Source organism: Caloenas nicobarica, chromosome 1, assembly GCF_036013445.1.
Source record: "Caloenas nicobarica isolate bCalNic1 chromosome 1, bCalNic1.hap1, whole genome shotgun sequence".
NCBI lineage: Eukaryota > Metazoa > Chordata > Aves > Columbiformes > Columbidae > Caloenas > Caloenas nicobarica.
In genome coordinates, this window is record NC_088245.1 from 80,538,810 (window position 1) to 80,561,718 (window position 22,909).

At 40.2% G+C, this 22,909-nt stretch overlaps 1 protein-coding gene across 2 annotated transcripts in view; it reads right to left on the bottom strand.

Moving 5' to 3' along the window:
• Window positions 1–22,909, bottom strand: part of BCAT1 (branched chain amino acid transaminase 1) — a 65,181-nt gene that overhangs the window by 31,741 nt on the left and 10,531 nt on the right. For both annotated transcript variants that reach the window (XM_065634532.1, XM_065634522.1), the window contains exons 2-3: window positions 17,491–17,562; window positions 377–577 (exon numbers count right to left, since the gene is read on the bottom strand). In XM_065634532.1, the coding sequence (XP_065490604.1) occupies window positions 377–577; window positions 17,491–17,562 (273 nt within the window). The remainder of the gene's footprint in view (window positions 1–376; window positions 578–17,490; window positions 17,563–22,909) is intronic.

Genomic DNA, 22,909 nt, shown 5'->3' on the forward strand with positions numbered 1-22,909 from the left:
AAAGCTATTCTTGGAATCTCTGATAGTCTCATCCAGTGCTTCATTAAGTTACACCAGAAACAGTAATTGGGCCGATCCACCGTCTGTGAACTAAACAGCTTTGTCAAATGAATTTGTCACCACACGAGAAAGGGTTCACCTTCACTAAGCTAGGAAGTTAAGTGAGCTGGAATCCAGAGACCAGAGTTGCTTCTGAGTTACACCAACATAGATATAACCCTGGTTTAAATAATGGTATTGTTATGGAAGGACATCAGTTAACAAACCAAAATGTAACTCAATAACCTTGAGACAGTAATAATCCTTGTATTACAATGCTATGGCTTTAAGAGCTAATGAAATAAAATACCAGTTTCCAAATCAATCTGGTACTCACTTCTAAAGAATAATGCAGAGCCGAGGAGGCTGGATGCAATGAAAGGTTCCCAAATGGCTTAATATAAGGTTTCTCCCATCCAGAAGCCACGGACCATTCAATTGTCAGCATATTATCAGTGAACACAGTTCCAAATACCAAACCACTGGGGTCTGGCTTTTCCTTGAAAGTTGTAGCTGGGGTGATAATCAAATCTGAAGCCTGAAGAACATGAAAGCAAAAACAAAGTGTATAAAAATAATTAAGTCGGACCGATTTAAAAATTATTCTGTGTCAATGAACATGGACAAATGCAATAATTTATCTGCAGGGACATTTAATGACAGAATGGTTAAAGGTGGCTACCTCTAAGTAGCTGGCTAAGTATTCATACTGTGTATGCACACATATACATAGTGCTGCTTATACCAGAAGTAGTTAGCATATTTTGAAGCACTGTTAAGTGGAGTAAGCCATGCAAGGTATAAAACCAGAAAATTAGCAGATGAAAATTTATCGGACATTTAGATTAACACATCTATACAAGCTCCAGAAACACCCAATTGCTGTATCTCAGAACATAAGCTGATCATCAGAAATTAATCCCCCTCACAACTAGGTAAATATGCCATGCTTTTTTTCTTTTAATGCATAAAACCAGTATGAGAGATCAGTGTCAGCAGATTACTTGCATCATACGAGCTTGTTCATCCATATTCATATTTTCCTAGAAAGATCCCATTAGCAAAGAAGGCTAAATGTTTCCCTGCGTGATTAACTGTAGAGACTTTCTCTTACGAGCCATGAATGACTAGTTGCAGAAACGCAGTGTAGTTTTTTCTGCTGGTTTTGGCTGAGATAGAGTTAGTTTCTTTATAGTAGCTCACATGGTGTGAATCATCCTAAAGAACACCAACGGAAGAAAGAAAGCAGGATCTTTGCCATGTCACTCCCCTTTTGTACATAGATAGTAGCTAAACAATTAGAGAGGGCTCTGAAGCGGGCAGAGTCTTGATCCACCCTTTCCATTCTCTTTCTGTGCCATCTGAGCATTTAAACTGTGCTGGTCAGAGACGCAAGGAAGAACTCAACAAAGAATTGTATTTGATGCTTCATTTTCCTTCCTCACATGACTCAGAAGGCATTGACCCCCAAGTACCCACACTCCTCTGTGTTGGGTAGATATGGAACAGACTGGAACACAGGTAGTTCAGACTATTGTTCGAGTGATTTGCACATGCATTAAAAAGGTGGTTCTGCAAGTGATATCATTGACTTTGACTCTTCAGACTCAGCATGCATTCTATAAAATGAGAAAAAATTACTCCCAAGCTCTTGAAAAAGACATCCCTGTCTCTGTAAACAACCTGATTTTCAAGATGTCTTTAACGAACTATGGCCTTTTTTAATTGATTGGTTGATTTTCGTTTGTTGGAAGGGTTGTTTGTTTGTTTTTCTTAATGGCTTAGATGTGAAATTAACTTAGAGCTGGAGCACGTGAATAGCTAAAAGCTTTTTCATTCTCTCTCCAATTATAGGGCTTGTCTAGATATTACAGTGCATTAGCCTGGTCGAACTAATACATAATCTGATGAAACAACAATTACTCTTCTTAACTCTTTAGAGTACCCTGCAGTGAATGCGTCAATGGGAAAAGCACCACTTAACGATGTCCTGAAAATAAAAATTAATTTCACCTGACAACCTCTTATCATACGCTTTGGAAAGAAAGGTATCAGCGAAGAACGTGGATCAAAATTAAAGCCACAAAGGAGTGTTTGCGATTATCCACAATGCAAGACTCAGCTCAGGAAAACACTTATGCAGGAGTAGGATGTCAACGGGGCTTAAGCAAGGATGTAGAACACAGTTATATCCCTGGCTTTATCTCTGGACAGAATCACAGCTTCTAAAGAACACCTACTGGCAGTGGTATTAACAGCTCTCCCAAAGTTAAGGCTTCTGTCTCATCTCAGGTAATTTTCCTTAAGGTAATTATCTTCACAATAAACTGGCCTGGGGACCAGAGTTATCCCATGTAGTCTCATCCCCTAGAACTTCCATCAGTGTGCTGATTTTATCAGCTGCAGTTGTAATAACAGTTTAACTTAGTGCCATGTGGGCTACATACGTCTCAGTTTGCCACTTCCTCAGTTGTGGTAGCACAAATAGTTGAAAGGCAGCACTATAAAACTGTTTGCTAAGCTCACCGAGGTTAATAAATAGCTTTTACTTCAAGGATGAAGGATTTTAACCTGGCTCTCCTCAGAGGCCCACAAGCACAGGTAGAGGGAGCAGCAAGCTGCAGCCGCAAGTGAAGAAACTCGCTCACTTGGGAGCATTCAGGCTTTCTTTCACCCAGTTTTGCCACCACAGAGATTCCCCCAGCTTTAGAGACCTGGGGTTCAAGAGAGCCTTGGACAGAGCCCTTGGCATGTGAGTGATAATTTAATAAAACTATTCTGACCCCATACAAGCACATTGTTATGCCCCAATGGTTAACACAAAGAGGGGCACAGATTGAGTCACTCCTCTGCTGCCTCATTAGAGATCAGAGGCGTGCAAGTGCTTACTCCTGCAGGTTCAATAAAATAGGCTGTCCTGTGCGACAGGCGGCCACACAGCAGTGCCTGTGGCTCACAGCAGTAGCCACGCCACTTAGCTCTCAGCCCCAAGGATTGGGGGCTTCTTCTGCAGTCACGAACAGAAACCACTGGACTGGATTTCAGGTTGAGCCACTCGAAGGCAGAAAGCCTAGAGAGGTAGGTACCCATGATGCTTATCCAGCAAGGAAGCAAATAGTTTCTCCACCACAGAGCTTCCTGGAGCTGTGCGCTTTGAACAAGGAGCCCGCCTGCTGTTTCTCACCTCCTTCAGCATTTAGGGAAATCAACGTTCATTCAGGCATTTTGCAAACACCAGACTCAACAACATCAGGTATGACACTTGACACATAATGCTTCCTTCAAACAACAGTAGGGACACCCCGCAGAAGACCTCAAAATATAGGCTAAACTGCACAGACCAGTAGGGCAACAATCATTAAACAGGCAAAAAGGCAATTTTCCAGATTCTTATAATCCTGTTAAGCTTTCAGAAAACGCATTTAAGATTTTTTTTTTGCCATTACTTCCTTAAGATCCTTTCTTAAGGCACTTCCCCCTTATTCATTCTATTGTATTTTTCTCCCTCTTTTTACCAGACAGCAAGTAGCACAAGTTAACACTGTGCAAAATCACCTGAAACTTTCAGAATCCCAACACTTTTTATGTCAAGACACCATCAAGTGCTGCAACACATTCAATCTTTTTCTTTTCGATGGGGGTGGGGGGAGGCTGGAGAAACCATGCTTGGAATATTCTCTCCCACAGTGCACTCTGTAGCACAAAGTATTGCCAGCACCCTCAACCTCTCCTAGGTCGCTAAGTGGTAAGATCCTCTACATAACATCGCACCTGGCCCACAGACCCTTTTGGCTTCGCTTGCCGCTAAGTCCTGCCGCAGAATTTTGTGTTGCTGTTCAATTAGCAGGAGGGAAACCAGACCTGAGAAGAACCCACATAAAGAGTGCAGAGCAAAGCCAGGTGACTAATACCAGGAGTACTGATTAAGTAGCAATACCTATTACTTTAATATCACTCATTTAAAAATTATTGCAGTGCTACTATGGTACCACATATGACCTTCATAAAGGACAATGTATTTATTTCCTTTGTCAACAGCCCTGAAAGCAGCATTAAGGATGCATTAAGGATTGGCATTAACACCCACCCAGATCTCCACTCTTTGTGCTGGCAATACAAAGGGCAATTTTCAGCTAGGTTTTGCTTGCATTGTTTATTAACATGCTCTCAACCACCTTCTGACACTGCTGCCTAATAAAACCATTAAACTGGAAGAAAAACTGGTAAATGCAGGAACAAAAAGGATAAGGGAGATAAAGAAAAGAAAGATATATGACACACAGACTATCGAGTGCAGATATTCGGCCCCTGTTGTCTCAAGTAAAATGAAAAAGATGTAGTTCCAGCCCTGCAAACTTTGCATGTCGCAGTCCCAGCCCAGGGCACTCTGGTAAGAAATAGTAAGAACCAGACTGGCCTGCCTATGGTAGTCAAAAGGGAGTGGTGCAGAAGCCAGCCGGATGCTGTTGATTTTCAGGGCATTTGTAACAACACTACACCTACAAACAGCCACTGCCTCGATCAGATGCACTTTTTCGAATAGCCCGTCATCTGAAAAGTGCCTGCTGATTCCAATGTAACTGCTTCCAGAGTGAAGTTTTACCCAGCCCAAGCAAAGAAACCAAAATTCATCATTTGATCAAAACAGATCTTGTCAATTATGAGCTAGGTCAAATTAAAAGTGACGTGCTGGTCAGTGTCAGTTTTAACCAAAGCTGTAGTGAGACATTCCGGTGCCCCTAGCCAAGATGCCAGTTTAATGCTTATTCTCCCTAGCCTTTGCAATAGCCGTAAGTGGATTTGGAGCCGACAGCAGCCTCTGGCCAGAGCTGTTACTCTCATTACTACATTCCTACCTTTCTTATCTTAGAGAGCTGTCTTGTGTAGGTGCAGATGGCAGGTGCATATTTTGTCCTACTCTTTCCATCAAGTTTTGCCAGTGCCTTCCCAAATGATCCTTGGCTGTGGTTATTTTCAGTGTACTGAAACTACCAGACCATAAGCAGTAGGTTGAACAGCTCTAACAGGTGTAACACATTTGACATATCCAAACTTTTTCTAAACACTGTGCTGGGCCAAGCATTTCTATCACTTACTTGAGTGAAAACAGAACTGGCAACCTTGGCTGTAAAACAGGTTACAAGTTACCTAACTATAATGGCAAGTTTGAGCAGAGATCCTCAAAACACCCACTCAGTGAGACTGACCATAACCTGTTCTGATGAAATAAGTAACCTCCTTGACTTCTACTCAAGTTGATTCATTCAAGATCACAAAGCAACTGCAATTACTTATTTATTAGTTATGCTGACTTTCTAAGCGTATCCTAGGGAAGATCAGGTCCTTCTGATGCAATAACAGACAGAGAAGTGTAGGCAAAATTGAATAACTTGTTTTCCCCTTGTACTTGTGAACAGCAGAATGGGGCTGCAGTAGCAGAGGAAATTTTGAGGAGAGAGATGACAAAGAGCTTGAGTAAATAAAGGTGAAAGGTAACAAAGTGTACCCAGGGGGAGCTGCAGAGAACGAGGCTGGGACTATACAGAGTGGTTCTGAGGAGGGCTCCAGTGGTGAGGATGTCATTTTCCTGCTGTTCTGTCCTTCTGGCTGTGGCACCCTCATCATTGCTTCTGGGCCCTCCCCAGCACACGCATCTTTATCCCAGGAAGCCACTCCTTCTGCTGGTGCAGCTACTTTCACCCCGTAACTCTTTCTGCCTGGCCTCCTGAACCCAAGGCACCTCATATATGATGGGCTGAGAAGAGGTTTGCACTGCCAAAGAGAAGCGGTGGTGAGAAACTAGGTTGAGGATACTAACTAGGCTGAAGAAAGTGGCTTTGGAAGCTGCAACCTTCTCTTCTCTGAAGTTTTTTTTGGCTTTACAGCCAAGGAGCAAGCTACCACTTTTCTCCTGTAACTCATTCACCTCTATCACTTTCCAGATGTGAAGCTGCAAGTGGCAAAGGATTGCCCCCAGTGTTCTCAGATGGCTGAAGAAGTTTATCTATTAGATATTCCAGCCCAGCAGCCTCACACTACTATATGTTGCACATAATTGTTCCTGTAGAGCAGCTACTACAAGCAGCCCACAGGGAACTGCAACCTGACCCAGGAAGAGCCTTCACCACATGGGTCTGCTTTCTGTAGGCAGACATCATGAGTCATGCTTAACAGTTACCAATGCACAGACACACACACACGGAAGTCTTGTGCCAAACTAATGCCAAACTCTGAGAGTAATCAGGGATGACGTGCCAACTCCATCAGTGGCATCAGAGCAGACAGGAGCAAGTGCTAGGCTCTGCAACTAGAAAGCAGGAAAAGGTTATGGAGGCTCTGTGTGGTCTTAGGGAAACTGGTACTTTGCTCCTCCATTGGGACAAAATGAGCAATTACCTGCTCTGCCTATTCCTAAACCCTGTCTTAGAAATAGAAATGCTGAATACTACTGCAGTAGATGAAACCAACTGCAACCTCTTCTAGCTGGTGTTATTTTTGTCTAGTTTGTCCAACTTACTACTTCTCAGCTCTATCCACTAATCACTAGCTGACACCACAGCAGCATTTACTTGAATAAAAAAGAGGAGATTTTTGTCCTACGGTCCGTGAGTGAACCAAGATCTGTTTGTTTATTTGTTTGTTTTTTCCCCCATCCTCACCTTCTTTGGAAAAGACTGCTAGTTTTCAGAGGTATGGACCATCTGTATGGGGCTAAGCCTTGTATGGCGCTAAGCCTTGTATGGCTCTGAGCACAATAATAAAGTCTATGCTAGAAAAAATAAGATCAATAAGAATTCTATCACCAACTCAAAACAGAATAAGACAGAATTAAATAAATTCTTATAAATCTATTACTAGCTTGTAAGTATATAAAGTAATATTAATGTAAGCTATCCTATAATCCCTTTATCATCATTACTATTTTAAATTTACAGCAGAGCCTGAGGCTTGAGAATGGAAAGCATACCTAGATATAGTAAGATTTGAGCAGGAAGAAAGCCCTAATCTTCCTACTACGAAAAAAATAAAGAGAGACAAAATATAACAAAATATATTCTGCAACCCCAGGGAGAATATCCAGAAATCTTTCAAAATGAAGCTTCGCTGAGACTTCATCTGAGCATATGTTAGCACACGTAACTGGACTGCAGTCTGGAATCATTGCATCAGATTAACTGTATACTGGGTAACAAACCATAGAACAAATGGCAAAGCATAAAGGAGTTAAGACTGAGTTAGTTGTGAGTCAACCATGGAAGCAACAGAAAACATGGCTGGAAGGACTTTGTGTAGTCCATCCTCGGCGAGATATCTATCTACCTAAATGATTAATAACAGATATTTATCACATATTTTTCAAACCAACGAATGACCTTCTGTTACACTTGGCAAGCAATGGGAAGAAAAGGAGAGGGGTACAACATATCGTTGGCTTCTTTGACCTTTCCTCTGGCCTGAGAGATGCTTCAACTCTGATGCAGGAATATTTGATTTGGAGCAGAAGGCACGGGAGTAAACCTGCCCTGACAAGACAACAGATAAGTGGTTGGAATTGACATGAACTTCTTGCCTTAGAGAATGAAAAGGGCACCTATGGCAGCAGCACAGCTCAAAACGCAGTCTGAAGCTCCCAAAACACACTGAAGGGGAAATAAAGATGATGGGAAGTTAGAGTCTGGCTAGACTGTAGAGACAGCATTAAAGAAACCAGTCTCACCCAATGAACACTCAAGCACATAGATATTACATAATATCATTGATTTCAATGGCACTAACTAAATTTTAAGACTTTTTTCATATGTGCTAAAATGTTGCACTGCACCAACTCCCACTGATTTAATCCAAAACCCATTTAAGTTAATCAAAACCTCTTCTTCCAGCTTCATAGGAATCTGGATTGTAAGGGAGGCAAAACTACCTCGGTCTTTATAGTCTCACCCATTTCTACTGCTTTAGGAAAATTAAGTGGACTAGTAATGGTTTTCATTTTGTTTTGTTTTGGGTTTTTTTTCTGTCCTATACTCATTAGTTTGTTCTCCACTGATACAAATTTTTAAAGTTAAGAAAACTGAGGGAATGGGGTTCCTACAGATCCTAAGGAAACCTTCTACCTGATATTAAGGAAATCTAAGGAAAGTATTTATTTGATTTTAATGGGGTCTATCTCCTCTACTTCAACTACTGGTATTTTCGGATCTACCAAAAAAAAAGTAATCTAGTAATCTCATCTATCAAAGAATGATATAAAACATTACAAATATTACTACCTCTTTAAAATATAAACCACCACGATGCTCATAAGACTATTAAACACAGGAACAGAAACTGGACAAATTATTACATTAGGGTCATATAAACTATTTCTGTTTTCTAACAGCTCTTCCAGTTAACTATGTCAGTGATAAGAAAACTTGAATAGGGAGGAAGTATGAGCTATGAGCAGGCTTTAACTGCACTGGACTGAAAACCACATTGCTGTAGCTCACTGTTAGTGCTGGTCAAATTAGCTATATAAAAATCCTCTTTGGCCAAGCAACTGCACTTCCTGTCTGCAATGTAGATATACCTGGGCTTTTGATTAGAAAGAAGTAATTCCATATATAACGATGAGGGAAATAAAAGAGTGCAATTTTGTAATAGCCCAATTCCTTGCACAGAAAGTCCTCTCATAGACGCATACTCAAACATGTCCATAAATACAAAACTAGGACCATTTCTCATAACGGAACACATCAACGTAGTACACTATTCATACTATTCACTACTAATATATACTGTTTCTTCTCGAAAGATCTGACAGCTTGGTTAATGCAAGTCCTGATGCTGTGCTGCTCCTTGCCTCACAACCACTGTACTTCAGCATTGCAGCATAAACACAACGTTCCATTTTTAGAAAGAGTTTGCCTGGGAGAAGGTTTGAGCCTAACACAAGCTGAGGGCTCGCACTGGCCTGCGACACAAAATTGGAATAGAGAGATTTGTGATATTTCACAGATACCGCATTTTTGCACAGTGGCGCAGTGTTTTAGATGTTTAAATAATGCTGTATGAAAAAAAAACACAACCACTTTATATATTTGGTCCACAAAGATTCAAGACACAACTATCTCCTGGTTCAGGAAACATTATAATTTCTGTTTCACACAAAGAAAGTGAAACAAAAAATGAGATGTTTACATCTAAGCTTTTCTTAAAAAGTAGCCATATTGAAGGAAGAAATGGAAACCTAAATTTCAGACAAACAAGTTAGAAATATTTCACCTAAGTAGCCTGGCCAGTCACAAACATGTTGTGTGGAATAGCCAAGAATAGAATCATAATCTCACATGTCCAAGTCCTGAGCAGTTGCAATTAAATCTTCTTACCCTGATTTTAATAAGCTTGCAGCCGTGCAGGGAAGTGGATTCATGGAATGAAAGCATTCAGAATCCATCATTTCATATGGAATTTCAAAAACTTTTGGGAATATAAAATGCATTCCTGCTACAGTCTCTTATCTACAGGTTAAAGGAATAATTTCAAACATTCAGTTCGCCACACCTGTCTTTTCTCTCATCCCATCTCCCTCTCACACTGGCAGACAGAAGATAAACTTACAATTTGCCATGAATTTCAATGTTTGATCTGCCACTGAAGCTGCCACATTTTGCCGGTTCATTCCACTCAGTACTCTCCTAGAAATGGGGACCAAGTATGTGATTAAGATAAAAATATTCCAGCTCTCTAGGCTGTTAAATTCATGGGAGTTAGAATATAGAGATATTTTCAAAAGCAAGCAGAAAGGCCAACAGAATACTCTAGAAAAAAAAAGAAATAAATTCTCTTCCTAAATTGTAGCTCCTATTCATGTGTGTTCAGCAAAGAAAACAGTTAATATCAAATCTGGGGACTTGGTATCACAATGACATTACAGTTCAAGAATTCTTGGAAATCTGTATGGACACCATGGATTTTATAAGTTTTGCAGTCACATAGTTTCCTTTAGGAATCATTGGCTGGTGCTAAAGCCCTGCATTTTAAAAGTAATTCTTCACCTTGGTAAAATAAATCCAGAATATTATACAAGCCAAATGGAATTTCCAAAATTCGACTATAATTTCTGTGCTTTTACAGACAACAGCTACATCTTAGGCTCCTAGTTAAAAAGAAGATAAAGCATCACTTTCTCTGTGCTATAAATCAATTCAGCCAAACTGTCCCCTGGCTGTTCTTCTGGCACTTTCCTTTTATCTTGGCTAAAAGCACCTGTTATTTGCTGAAGACAAATAGCATTATTTGCAAATCCTACAGCTTCAGATAGTGGGACAATCAGTTTCCCTCCTGCAGCTTAGAAAACCTATTTGCTAAAAGCCTACAACTATTTGAAGGACGTTACCCACCTGAAGAGAAACACAGAACTACTTGCCACCAAGCTGAAACTGAAGAGAGCTGCCACAGGTCTCAAATGCCACATTACAGATGGGTTCCTGATAGTGTGAGATACCTACCTGCAGACTGTTGGGAAATCATCCCTTAGTGTCTCATGGAAGAATCATGGTGAATTATTTTCACAGCACTAAGAACTTGTCGTTGCTCAGTAGCATTTCTTGGCTACTATGATCCCGAAGCAGTGACACTACTGCTACTCCCCCGTGATAACAGGCTTGATTTAGAAACACTGATGTGCCAACTAGAGCTATCAGCAATACCAAGCTGCATTAGTGTACACTCCAGCTATGCATGCACCTTGCATGGTCTTCTTCAAGAAAGCCAAGCAACCAATAACCACTGGAACATTCATTAACACTTATTGAGCTTTGTTTTTTCTCTCTTTCATCAAAACAGGATGCTCAGCTGTAAGCACACTGGTGATCATTACTGTGACCTAGACCCATACTGTCCTAATACATGGAATGAAAACAGTAGATCTGTAAGTCGGTCTTGCCCAGCTATTACTATTAATATTCAAGAGTTTGTGCAATGTGTGTGTAGATGCAGAATACCACTCAGCACTCAGTCTTCTCTGCGCTGTAGCTGGTTTCCCTCTTGGCAAGTGAAGATGAGGGAATAGATTTGATTGGAAATCACCTGAAGTAATTCTGCAGCATACACATACCCTGCTAGGGGACATAAGTGATATGAAGGCACTGTGATCTAATAATACTATTACTTTCCAATCTTTTTTGACTAAATACATGACGAAAAGCAAATCACTGATGAAGAGCTAGAGTGAACAGATTCAGATGAAATCAAGATAAAGTCAGAATGACCTTTTCTAAAGTAATGCCCAGTCCACAAACGCTAAATACTGTTATGACAACAACAGAATTGGGGGAAAAAAAAGAAAAACAAACAAAACCCCAAACAAACAAAAACCCCCAAACAAAACAAATCAAAACACCACTCCCACACACATACACACCAACACCACACCACATTTTCTTAAAGAGAGTAGCACAGCACTGCATTCAATAGGCAAAGCCACCGCTGACCTGGTCTGGTGCTGATGAAACTCCTACTTTCGGTGGGATGATGGACAAGATGGCCTATGGTTCTAAGACAAAATATTTGGAGATGCCTTATTGTGTAACGTTACACATACGCATAGATCTCCAACTGGTCATCCTTCTTTTACTGTTTCACAACAGTTTATATAAAGGCAGCTTTTCTATACACACATTTTGAGGAGCTACTCCTCATTACAGCATCAAGATACTGGTAAATTTCTGTAATAAATTTTTCCCCATACAACTTACTATAAACATAAAGGAAATGCTCTATCTGATCAATCAAAATTTAAAATGGCGTCTAATATAGAATTTAAAATGGAAATGCAGACAATCTCCTAACAACCCCCCTTACCTCAAAACCACAGAAGAATCAACAGCTGCAACATGACAAAAAGCCTCACTGACTGCCCATATGCTTTGGCAGGTAAATAATTTATTGGTGTCAGTAGAAAATGACAAACTGAGAACAAACTGGAGAGGAAGAGATGTGAAAATATATAAAACACGTAAACCGCTTTATATTTGTTAGCCTTGTACATAGTGTGGTAACTATAATGCATATATCTCCTCATTCTAAAAACATTTCAGCATTCCCTTGATCCATATGCTCTGAGCATGTCAGAAACTGCACCTACTGATGTAAAAGAAAAACACAAGAGAAGTGCTATGTACTTCCCAAACTCTTCAAGGAATGGAACTTTCACTGTGTCACTGTAATGTTGTGTCAATGCGATGCAGTCAATTAGTTTTGATTTTAAAAAGATGTTTCAAAAAATCAGACTATTCTGTATTTTATAAGTTTTTAATCTTTGCATTGGAGGGGAAGGAAGAAAATTTAGTGAAGAAACAAACTTATTTAAAAAAAAACAGGATTGGAGAATTGTTAATTCTTTATTTCTGTCAGTGACCTTTTCACATATAAAAGAGTTTCCTGAAATAAAGCTTAAAACTGTCTAATATCTTGAAATCGATTGGTCCCACTTCCAATTCCCAGAGTAAGGAATCCTATATCCCACTATTTTTGGCACAAATTATAAACACACTTAAGCTTCATTAGTATAAACATGGTAATGAACTACAGTAATGTAGTTTCATTAATTTAAACATAGAAAATGCAATAATTCGTTAGATTTTCCTTTGAAAGACTGTTTTGAAAATTGGCATATCTTTCTCCACAGAAAAAAAGGAATTTTGCCAACTCTTTCTAATATAAACTAGATGACAAGAAATGCTGCATGCAGCAATAACATCTAACCTACATCTTAACTGCACAGATTACTCCTGTAATACTACTGTATTTACAACTTTAATGTTTCCAGGGTAAGATATAGACCTGTTCTTCATCTTTAATGCTATTGCATTATTTGTCAAGGACATGAAACAAGGCAGAGAATCAGAATCAGCACAGTATGTTGCATAGAGCCAACCAAGTTCACAGACATTTCATGCAAAGGCTACACATTTTAAAACATGCAACTGAAGATCATACTACAGGGAACAACTAAATCTGTGTGAAGAGACCTCCAAAAACAAGATCAATGTCTGTAAAGCTTTCATTGGCAGTCTCCCAATTTGAACCCCAAATGCCTGCACTGGAAATAGATTTTCAGTTTCTTCATAGCCATGCAAAGGCAAAATACACTACAGCTTTAGAGTCTGTAGAAAAACTGTCAGAGATTTTGATTGTTTATTTGCAGATTATACCTACAGCATGGAAATAATCTTTATGTTCTAATTTGTACAATACTAGCACAACATCAGCTAGTTCACAGCTTGGACTCTAAAACATTATAGCGATGCAGGAAACAAATATTAAAACATCCATCTCTACAGAAAATTCACTATATCCAGCATCTCACACAGCTAGATGTGTGCTAGCTTCAAACTGGAAGCCATGCAAACATATTAGCATAGAACCATCTCCAGTCTAGCAAGTCCAAGATCTCAGCAGGAACTATTAGTCTGAGCACAGCACTGCACTAACCTGCCCATAGCTCCCAGTCTGCCCTGGGCTCACATCCCACTGGCTCGAAGCCCGGGAAGGTTGGATCTGTCTGCAGGAGACTGTGCGGGGACACCCACAGTTATTCAGAGTAACATGAGGAGCCGTTCAGATACAGAAGCTGTACTTAAACATTTTGCATTCCACTCCCACAAGTCTTCATATTAGCAAGTCAATCCAGATCCACTTGTAAACTACAGTTACTTCATTCTGCTTTGGCGTAGCAGACTAGACAGTATTCCCTAGAAGGTCTGCACCATTTTGGTACACTAAAGAGGCCATTCCAAATTAAAACACAAGAACTGTTGAACTTTGCACTGTTCAGATGCCCAGCTAATTCTATGCAGCTGCAGATCATTACGACACAGGGAAACATAACAGGAGAAGGTAATACCTTCTTAAAGTGTTCAATGTATCAGTCTCTCAAAGAAAAAATGTATTCCATGACAAAAGGTTGTATGAAAATGAAAATCATCTTTCTGGATATGGATTGATGAGGGAAAGAAAAGGCAATCATATTAATAGATACTTTTAGTTGCTGAGGGCCAAGTATTATGAATTCGAAGTCAGAGCTAATACACACATTAAAAGAAACCAAATTAGAATTATGTATGGAAATAGGCTGCTACATTATCCAAACAACATTCATTCTGTTTTGGGACAGTACAATGAGCAGAATTAATGCATTAAAGAAACTACCAGATTTTTAATCATAAACATGAAGTGCCTTAGACATTACTACGTGCTATTTCCTGGTATTACTGAATGCAAACAAACGTGTATAACAGCAAAACCAGATAATGTGCATTTCTCGATTCAACATTCCAAAATACCTAAAGCGATACAGAGAATAACTGCACTTTCCGTTACTGGTTTCATATTCCCCTCCTAGAGATCCAATGCTGACAACAGGCAAAAACTACAAGTATAACTTCTTAGGTTATGATCACAAAGCACAGCCCGTTATTTAAATAATATAAATAAATAAATAGATGTGTGCATACAACAGTTGGGGGTGGAGGGGAAGGAAGATTTCACTCCAGTGGAAGGATCTGGGTAGATAAATCCTGGAGATCTGACACACTCTGCAGTACAGGAAACTCTAGCATAATCATGATTTCCTTCAATGTTTCTTATCTGTTCCAAGATCACTGGTCATGTGTCAAGTCTAAATGCAACACATCAAGCATCTTGTAAATCACGGACCTGTCAGGATGAAATTTTTAACTGCAGAAGTGAGTCAAATTAAGATAGTTAAGTAGCAGTAAAGATGAACAAAGTGCCAATTCTGACCTATTGACTTAAGAGAAGCCCACAAAAATCAACAATAGCAAGCAGATGGCAGAGGGGCTCACTGCTTTCTAGAAGCTGTAGGCAACATTCATTCCTTCCCTCCCAGTATATAGGAACTCTCTGAGTACACCTTCCCAAGCGAGGCAGAAATTGCAGTAAAATTCAAAGAAGCTCACCCCACTTAAAAAACACAGCACTGCATTCTAAAAAGAAACATCTTCAGAGGGCTAATCTGGCATTCACACACTGGGCATCAGCCACTTTAAACAATATGTTTTATGTAAGCATAAAACAAAACCATACCCTGTTTTCTACATGCCCACAATCTTGGATCACTTAGGTTACTGGCACAAAATTGCAGCTTTCTTCAGCACAGTCAGCCCCATGGGTCAACTTGATTCCTTTGAAATAGTATTAGCTATAGTTTCTGAAATTGTAACCACAGCTGCTTTTCACAGAAATGTTTGTGCAGTTCCCTAGAACAAACCCAAGCTATTTTGTCATTGTCTGATGTTATTTTTTCCTTCATTTATAAAGTTTTTCTTTTTAATTTGACAATGAAGTTAAACAGACTGCAAATAATCATTATAACGCATGACACTGCAATCAATACCTGTATTCCCACCATAACTTTCATATATACGCTCCCCACAGTACAGTATTTTCTAAAAAACTATACCCCTTTCTGGTGACTGCAGCTAATCTTTGGAAACAGAGCCATAAGGCAGGAATGGACTTGCAATTAGACTTCAGCCTGAGACAGCTGTTTTTTCTAGTATTATTCCCTTTATGACCATCTGTCCCACCTGCTAATATGTTTTTCCCCCCTCACACAGACTCTCCACCACAATGATTTGCCATTCTGGCTGACATACAAGTATTGACAGAAAGGAAATTGGTTTAAATCCAGTTTTGGGCCAACCAATATTTGGAGCTTGGGTAAGGCACCTGCTTGACTGCTGTTATCATTAAATCTGCCTTAAGTCTGGTTTAGTTTATGCCTGGGTCACCTACGCTCCAAACACTATCAGAGTTTGTTGCCGCTCTGTCTATCTCCCTTCTGGACTACGTCAATGAGTGGAAGGAAACAGTACAGAGCTGTTACACAAGAGTCTTCTCTCTGTAAAGCAGTTTTTGTTTTTAAATAGACTAGCACACTCTACTGAATGAATATACTGAGATCTTGTCTATTTATGAAAGGTAAATTCACAAAACAACTCTGCACTCCATTACTTAGTGAATCTTGGGGTTTCAAAACTGATTGTGTGTCTGTTTTTGTCAATATTTTCCAAATCAGACCTTCTGGATGAAAAGTCATCCTAAATCTTCTTTCTTGGGCAGAATTGCCAGAGACACAATGCAAAAAAAATGAGGAAGAGAAGAACTGGGAAGGGTTGAGAATGGGGAAAAAGAAATTATATGGCATGTTGCTACATGGCAAAATTCTTCAATCACAGACTCTCAAGAATTCTTTGCTGTTTTCAATGAGATCAGCATCAGAGAAAATTTTAAAGGGTCAAGCACATTTTCTAAAGCATTTATTTCCCATATCTGGTTAAAGCCTGGCAACTAAAAGGGAAATAACTACTTAAGCACGCTTCAGAAGACAACACAGCAGTGACACTGCCCAAAAAATCAGGAAGAACATGACATCTCATTATAATTTCATCTCATGTACTGCTGACAATAGTCAGGAATAACAGGAAGGGAACTGCTGAAAAAGCACAAGTGAGGTCACCTTTTTCTGGGTAGTATTTTTAAACATCTGTAAAATACAGATGAGGGTTTTTAAAGATTGTAAAGCAGGGAAAGAAAGGGACAGAAGGAACTACAGATGTGTGACATAAGGAATAAAGGCAAAAGATGTACAAAAGAGAGGCAGAAAAAAAGGCAATGAGGACAGAAGGTAGAATTCAAAGGAGCACATGATGATGGGCTTTACATTTCCAACAGAAAATTAGAAGTTGACATCTGTGTCCATATAGTGTTTAAAATGAGCTGTTCATTACTAGCACTGCATTCAGGAAGGAGGCAGAGGAGAAGAGTGGTATCTTAACTGAGCTCAGTTGTAAGCATGAGATTGAAATTAAAAAAGAGGGATTCAATTTCATGCCAGTTCCTGGCAACTGCTCAGCATTCCTTATTATCATAGCCCTGTTTGCTTGTTGAGTGCTGATAAAGTGCCAGAGCTGTGGTATCCTTTGGAACCCTTCTGAGATCCTTAGCTCTGCAACTTTGGGACCAGAGGGAAAAACCTACTTTTGAACACCATTCATAATGCCAAAGTTTAAAAAATAATAAGAGTGTTACATAGACTTCGTTTGGAAAAAACCTTAATGAGGGGAATGACTCTTTATTTCTATTGCTTTTAAACCAGATGAGAGTTAAAAATAAAATCATCTATATCATTTTAATTTTTGCTTAACTACTACTAACCTTTTAGCTTGTACCTGAAACTATAATAAAAGATCTTCTTGTAACATTCTTAATTTCTACATTGAAAAAATTTTCAGCAAATACAACTTCCAGAATTATTTACAGAATTATGACGTCCAAGCGTGTCAGCAGCAACGAATGCCTGCACAACAATCACTACCATGTTACGGATGCTGTCTGGCACCATCTACTGAAATGCTTCAGACATTCATCTTTTAACAAACAACACACCTTGAAAGATTCAGCCATTTTCTTTGCTGTTTCTCCCATACACCCTCCAGCTGTGCAGTCCTTATGGCAGCCCTAGAAGAAATAAAAACAGAGGAAATAAAGTTCAGTGCACCATTTCAGAAAAATGGAAACACATTAATTCTTTTTAGGGACAGATTGTACTGAACAATTACTCAGACTTCATCATCAGTAGATATATTAGTAAGAACTTTTTGATAGGTTCTCAGCACAACTTTTATTTCAGTTGCATTATTTTGCGCAAGCGTATTTCAGAGCTTTAGAGGAGAGACAACATCTTAGATTAGATTATCACTCCGAAATGCAGAAGGGTATGGGCAACATCACGAGTCTTTCATTCGAAGCTGAACAAATAAAGTCTGCTTTTACACAATTCCATCAGATCCCAGTTTCTCTACTAAAGCATCCACCTAACAGATTTGCTTTTGCCTTTTCTTGGAGAAGTGTGGAAGAATTGTTTTTGCTAGATCCTTCATTAAATGAAGACAGTGATAAGGAATGGTCACCTACATAAATAATCAGCGTATTTTGAATTGTCTACTATGTTGAATTTCAGGGTTCTGCCACTGACCATGCTAGAAAGGAACTGAAAGAAAAGGAGAGAGAGTTCTAGGCATCCTTCTGTTCAGCAACAGAGGGATGACAGGTGCAAGCCACCTACCTAAAAGCAAGATCCCCAGTTTCCACTGCATCAGGCTAGCAACTTTGTGGACCCTCCTGAACTAGCCAGACGTTCCTTGCCAGTAAATGCATATTACACCCAACAGCATGGAGCAAAGGAGACAAATACAGTCCTGACAGCATTTATTGTTTCCGAGCAGCCCTTAAGAAAGAGCTGGAAAGGTAAAGTGGAGGTAGAGGTTTGGGAGAGCGAGGAAGGTGCCAGGAGCACAACTGTCTGGGGGACAGGCCATGAAGAGGATAGCTAGGGGGATGGCTTAAGAGAAGCACAACTGGCAAGATGGAGGGGATGGCAGAAGGGAGGGCTGGCTGCTGAGATGAGGGCAGGCATGGGAGGGCGGAGGGGAACAGTCAGGCTGGTCAGAGGAGCTGTCTAAGGGGGTTAAGGAAAGATAGAGGCACTAAGGGACATTGTTGCCATAGCTGACAGGCAAGGGCCTTTCAACCCTACAAGGGAAAAGCCCCAGCAGGAGCCTGCATTGGCTGCTCACCACTTGGTGGCTGCCTCTCACCCTTGCCAGCCCTCAGTCTTGTTTCCTCTGTGGTGGGAAGTCCTAGCCCAGGGGAAGAAAGCCCCAGGTCAAAATCATAATCCCTTGAAGGAAAGAGGTGCACAGGAAACCCTTTGAGGTCACCTGGGAGATCCCTGCCCCAAACGCTTAACCAGGGAGCAGTCCTCACCCTACAAGGAGGGCTGCATGTAGGGTGGATGGCAGTGCCAGGGAGACACCAGCCGCCATGGTCCTGCAGTAGCCACCAAACTGCGGGGCTCACAGGCTGTGAAGCATGACATGCACAAGGCAGATAACAAAATTGTCTCTGTTTTTTTTACAGATGTTGAGGATACCGGGGGGGAGGGGGGGGGGGCGTGTAGAAAAAAAAGGTAGTATCTTCAGTTGGCCTTTAATAGATCACGGGCTTGCTACCAACAAGAGAAAAAAAGCAAACTCCCAGCCCCAGCAGATCTCACTTCCTCTCCCCTCCTCCCCAACGCCCCAGGGAGGCCATAACATCCCCCCTGCCTTTTCTCACCATCAGCTTTAACCCTTCTGTTCCTCTTTTTTTCTAATCCTCTATAGCAAGACATGCAATCACGGCTACAGGCTCCTTCCTATAAACTAAAGGAGGATCTGCCGAGAGAAATCACAAATCTCTTTCACACGTGCCAATCTGCTTTACCTTAAAATCTTATTAAAAATATGTTTTATTTGCCTTAAAGCCTAGGAGTCTTTTACTCCAGAAAGACAAGTCTTTTTGGTAGTGTTCAATGGTATTCAGTGTCAGACTCTGCCAAGACTAAAGTGTTACCAAAACCGAGGGACAGTCTGAACTAAGCACCATATAATAGGTCCTTGCTTCCCCTGTAATTCTTCAAAAACTTCAAATTCAGTAGTAAAATCCCAGGAGACATTCATGACACCATCAGTTTATAGCAGTTAAGTATTCTGCAGATGAATTACGCCAACTGATTTTTTTTTGCACCACAGTGAATTAGGATGGAAAACGTGCTGGTTACCAGCTAACAGGATGGTCACTGCCAGCTGTGGAGCGAGAATCTCTCAAGCAGCTCCAGCTCCGTTGCTGGCCTTTATCTAACATCTAGTATGCAAAGCTGGATTTTCTAATAACAATTACCAGTGACAGCAAACACTGACAAATACTCAACCATTATGCTTCAGTTTCTTCCCATCTCAGCTTTACAAAGTTGCCCTAAAGCCAGTGTTGGCATCAACACAGAGAGGACCAAAGCTGGATATAGTTTAATATTCTCTTTCATGATCTTTAAAAAGATACAAAACTTGTATGTGAATTTCAAGTGTGGACCACCTAGAGGAACAGCCCCTGGGGCTGGATCATGTTCCCCTTCAGTTCAAGGGTTCCCACTGAACTCAGTGAAGTCAACAGCCCATTTTCTGGGCATATGCCATGGGGCCAGTCCTGTTCTCCATTAAGTCATTAGGTTTTACAGATTTAACTCATATTTAAAGCAAGTAGCTAACTGCCTTTGTTACCCACACTGAGATTGAGTTAATCCCTCAGCACTAGAAAGACATACCACAATTATGTTCTAATTGACAGAGTCAGATTTTAATGGCTCCATGGCTTTTAAATCCGCAGCATGTTGTTAAATGCAACTGGGAAAAATCACTCCCTGGTTTAATGCCAACATTGCCAAGGGAGATACGCTAAGCATAAATTTGCCCTTTGTATTTAACAGTGTGGTAGATTTAAAACTGCATCCACTAAAACATTGCTGTTCTCCTAAAGATACATTTGAGCCACTGGGTAAATGCCTCGTAAAAGGTAACTCAAGTCTGTATCGAGTTGCTGTGCAATTACCAAGCATCATAGTATTTCCTCTGCTGTGGTGTCGAGCTAACAACATTTTCTGCTTTCCTAAATTGCAAAAGGACAGTATTTAACAGTTTTCCTTCAAAAATATTGAAACTGCACATTGATTTTATCATTACCGTAAAGCCTGTATGAGAAAAAAGTGTACAGCATTACACTAGATTTAATTTTGTTAAAAAGTGTTTTTTACGTGTCATTGTGTCACTGGGAAACAAGATAAAGACCTGGTGATGAGTAATTCTGTCTTTACTTCTATAGAAGATCTCAATGCTACAATAATTCCGTATCTTTTACCATTTACAAAAGCACAAACTCAGTTGGATAATACTGCTCCCTCACGTTAGTATTCCTTTTTAATCGAACTGTTATATAAGGAAGAGGTAAGCCTTAGAGGAGTTGGTCTCCTCCCAGCATGTGAAGGACCATTGTGTGTCTAACACTTCCCAGCGCTTTTGGAAATTTTATACTTAATAGTTGTCACCTGCACTTCTGCTAGAGCTTTCCCAAACCTGAACAATCAACTCCTGCATTTGGTCCTCTGACAGCATTAGACATATGTATTTTCAACATCTTTGAGCATCGGGATGCTGCCATCAATGCCTCTTTGCTTTCCCTGCTGTCTTTGGCACACCTCCGACTGCTGTTCTGTGACAAGCATGAGACCTTGCAGCCAAAGTACTGACGCTGCAGGAGTACCCAATGAACTTCACTATTACCATTTTGCCATGCCTGTAGTTATGCTCACCTTTTGGGGTATCCTGCATCTCACAGCTTCTTCAAAACAGAGAATCTTTATCTCTTTTATGCAGTCAGATCACTTTCAGCTGAAGGGACCTTCTGCTACAAAACCAGGCCCACCTCCTCAAACTCCCTAGGCTACATGAGTCTGCCTTAGTTTTTCCTGTGCCTTCACACTTGGTAGCTTTGAGACCGAGTAGTAGCACCAATTTCTTTTTTCTCATTTGGGATTATCTGTTCTATAAACTGAGATTCTAACAGATACTTTGCTGAACTGCTCTTCTTAGGTTTTAGCTACCTCATCATCCCCTAGGCTCATCCTCATGAGATAGGAACTGAAGATTATCAGAACCTTCATCACTACGAACTTAAGCTGCAAACTGGACTTCTTTAACCTACCGTGTATGACGTTATTCAATAAAAAAAGAGGCACCAGTTCTCAAAAAAAATTGCAGTTACCTCTATATGCCATGTACTTTGTCACCCTTTTTCAAAGAAATCTAATTCTTTAATCAGTCCTGTGCTCACTTAATTTTCCCTGTTGTTTGATATATTTGATAACTCTCCTCACCACTGGGGAACAGTAAGCTCTCCCTAGTGGAAGGCAGGAGTATAGAAATAAATTGCAAATAATTTTTGCAGAGTTCATACTTTCAGCTAGGAAATCATATTGGTCGCTTTTCAAAACAACTCCAGATGTGCAGTTTCACAAAATCCTTAGTCACCTTTTCAGTTTCAGCAGGGTGTGCTTATCTAAGTCAGCCCACAGACAGCTCTGATGTTTCCATGCTGAGTGAGAATTTAATCAATAGCACCAGTGCCCTGGCCAGAGTACTACCAGTGACAGGAAACATCTGAAAACCCAGTTTCATGGCCATGAAAGAATTATAGACAGTGTTTTGTCAGCAGGCATTGCCTAATCATGGAGGACAAGAACCTAAAGAAGCAAATAAGCCATAGATACACAGCTATGGCTGCATTTGGTTCCTGCTACTGAGGCAACCCCATCTCCTGCTATGCAGAGAAACTTAGAACCATGACTATTGTAGCAGTCATCCCACGCCAGCAAAGGTGGAGCAGGAAGTTCCTCTCAGTCAGAAGTCACATGAAAAATAGTTTTCAGTTAGGAAAGTCCTTTCCGAGACATTTCTCCAAGCTAATACAGTGCCTTACTGCTTTTTCCTGTGCTTGCTTCTGGCTACCAAGCATCTAAGAAATACTTCATGCTCTAATTTACACTGGAAGGATAATGAAATTAGAATACTTATCAGATTCCAGAATCTAGTAGATCAATAAATTCAACACATGACTTATACTATGATATTGCCTACAGGCAAGCCAAATCAGGTGCGTGATGACAGGTACTTCGGCATTCAAAGCCATACAAATCCGAGATGCACAAATGCCATATATTCTGTGTGGCTACAGTAATATAAAACACTTTCATGACTTCAAAACAGTTTTCCTCTGCCCCTAGGAAATGTTAATAGAATTTGGCAGGCACAGCACATAGAAGATGGATGAATTTGAAGAAAAGAAAAAAAAAAAGAGAAGTAATCATGTTCATAGCTTTAAAAAAAGAAAATCCACCCGCTGTCAGACTGGAAGAGAAATTCTGAATATTGCTGTA